The 2441-nt window shown below is 37.5% G+C and overlaps 1 protein-coding gene across 1 annotated transcript in view; it reads right to left on the minus strand.

The window, feature by feature from the left end:
* LOC106874893 (ubiquitin carboxyl-terminal hydrolase 48) overlaps nt 1–2441 on the minus strand; it is a 33720-nt gene that overhangs the window by 10844 nt on the left and 20435 nt on the right. The window contains exons 15-16 of the mRNA XM_014922804.2: nt 1940–1986; nt 553–669 (exon numbers count right to left, since the gene is read on the minus strand). Coding sequence (XP_014778290.1) covers nt 553–669; nt 1940–1986 — 164 coding nt within the window. The remainder of the gene's footprint in view (nt 1–552; nt 670–1939; nt 1987–2441) is intronic.

The raw sequence follows: 2441 nt of genomic DNA on the forward strand, positions 1-2441 counted from the left end.
GAGAGAGTGAGAAAGAGAGAGAGAGAGAGAGTGTGGAGGAGGAATTTATGCAGAGTGGAGAATGAGAATGGGTTGGTGGGGGGAGTGTATAGTGAAACCGGGAAGATAGTGAGAATATAGGAAGTGTGTGTGTATATAAATGTGTATGTGTGTGTGTGTATATTTCAAATTTACAGTAAACAAAAAACAAAGAGAGGTAAAGGAACAATAAGTAGGTGTATTAGTAGATATACACACACACTCACAAACACACAGAGACATACAAGTACACATACATAAACACATGGCAATGCGTACACGAACACACACACAGTGATATATATACTCATACAAGCACATATATGCACAAACACAGAGACTCAGGCACACATATACACAGACACACACAAACACAAGTACACATACATGGAAACAACTACAGACAGGCAGGGATGCACACACACACACACGCATACATGGAGACAACTACAGACACAAACAGAGGCACACGTACAGACACTTATACACACACACATGCATGCATGCATGCACATATAGTCATGCATTACTTACGAGTCGTGATTATATTTCATAATGTTGGTGATATATTTCATGTCTTTCTCCATCTTCTGTTTCATCCTCATCACATGACACTGTTTCTGTACACATACCATACACAGACTCTCCTCCCTGCAGTAGCAAAGTTAATTAGCCAGAACATAATAAATCAGAAAAAAAAAAATAGACATCAGAGGGGTGTGATGTATACCCTGGGTGCAGATAATTTTTTTCCCTTTAAGTATCATTATTAAAGGTATTTATACTCCGGTGAAATTAAGAAATTAACTCGTAAATAAACGAAACCCTCAAATCCATCACTGTACACACGCGGAGTCACATATCTACGTGTGTATTTATGAATGTTTGAAAATAATCAAACCAAATTTTCATCATTCTGACCCACTCACCCAATGAGTATTTCTGCTAAATTTGGTGAAAATCTGTTCAGCTGTTTTCCAGTAATTTTGCAAACACACAGACAAAGACAAGTGATTACAATACCCTGCTTTCGCTTACATGTGCAAGGTAAAAATAAACACATTATTGTGTTAAGATACCAGATATTATCTACGTTATAATCGTTGCTGTTGTTGTTGTCGAGGGTCTCAAGATCAACCTTGATTATTTGGTCTTTTTGTATCTTTTTGTATATCTCGGGAGTGTCACCAGGTCAAATCACTACTTGTCTATGTTCAGAGGTCACAACTCTGGTACTATGGACATGTGATTGGAATGTTGCAGGAAAGAATTGCAACGTTATATATTATGCACTTTATTCATTCTTAAGGTCATCTTTATAGCAAATCCTAACATACAGTACAACTCAGTAATGACTTAATAAACCGATATTGTTAGTGGCATATCAAAAGGATAAAGAGCCCCTTCGGTCATGAATGACCATGGAACTGCATCCAGGAAGTTCTCCTCTGAGGCAAAGTTGTTTATAAAAGACCAACAGTTGCCCATGAATACCAGCCTCCCTTCTCCATTCCATCAATGTTATTCAAGGCAAAGGCAAAGGTCGGTACAGCTTGGCACCTCTGATGTCGGAACTCAGTTCTACAGCTGAATGAATTGGAGGAACATGAAATAAAGTGTTTTGCTCAAGAACATAACACACAACCTGGTCCGGGAATTGAACTCATTACCTCATAATTGTGAGCCCAATGCTCTAACCACTGAGCTATGTGCCTTCGCAGTAGCTGCATACTATGGTTACAAAATAGAATACTGTTGCCTTTTCCAGCAATTAAAATATGCATGTTTTTGTATTTTGTTATGTGTACGGTTCCTTGGTCTGTGGGAAAATTGTCTTGCATGAAATTGATTTGTGATTCCAAAAAAAAAAAAGGTTAGGGTCCTCTGTTATAGAGGATAAGAAATAGAAAGTTTCACTTACCCTAGTAACCGGGGGCCACCCATGAATTTAGCAAACAAAGCAGCAGCCTGCATGGAGAGATAAAATCATTGTAATTTACTGACGAATGACCATTATCAGCCACCACTGCTGCCACCACCAGAGCAACAACAATCCATCACCTTAACTACAGAAGACAGGGTGGACCAAAAATCACTCACCAAAACATTTGACATTTATTTATTACATTATGATTATTATTATTATTTATTTTGTTTGTCATGTACAAGTACATGGGTATTTACATTATTTACATTTGACGGATATTTGTCCTCATCTTGTTTCTTGTTAACACGTTTCGGCTGATATACCCTCCAGCCTTCATCAGGTGTCTTGGGGAAATTTCGAACCTGGGTTTTCATTCCTAAGGTATTTTTTGATGTTATTATTATTATTATTATTATTATTATTATTATTATTATTATTATTATTCAGGTCACTGCTTGGAATCGAACTCAGAATCTTGAGGTTAAGAGTGCGGGCG

The sequence above is a fragment of the Octopus bimaculoides genome, chromosome 25 (assembly GCF_001194135.2).
Source record: "Octopus bimaculoides isolate UCB-OBI-ISO-001 chromosome 25, ASM119413v2, whole genome shotgun sequence".
Taxonomy (NCBI): Eukaryota; Metazoa; Mollusca; class Cephalopoda; order Octopoda; family Octopodidae; genus Octopus; species Octopus bimaculoides.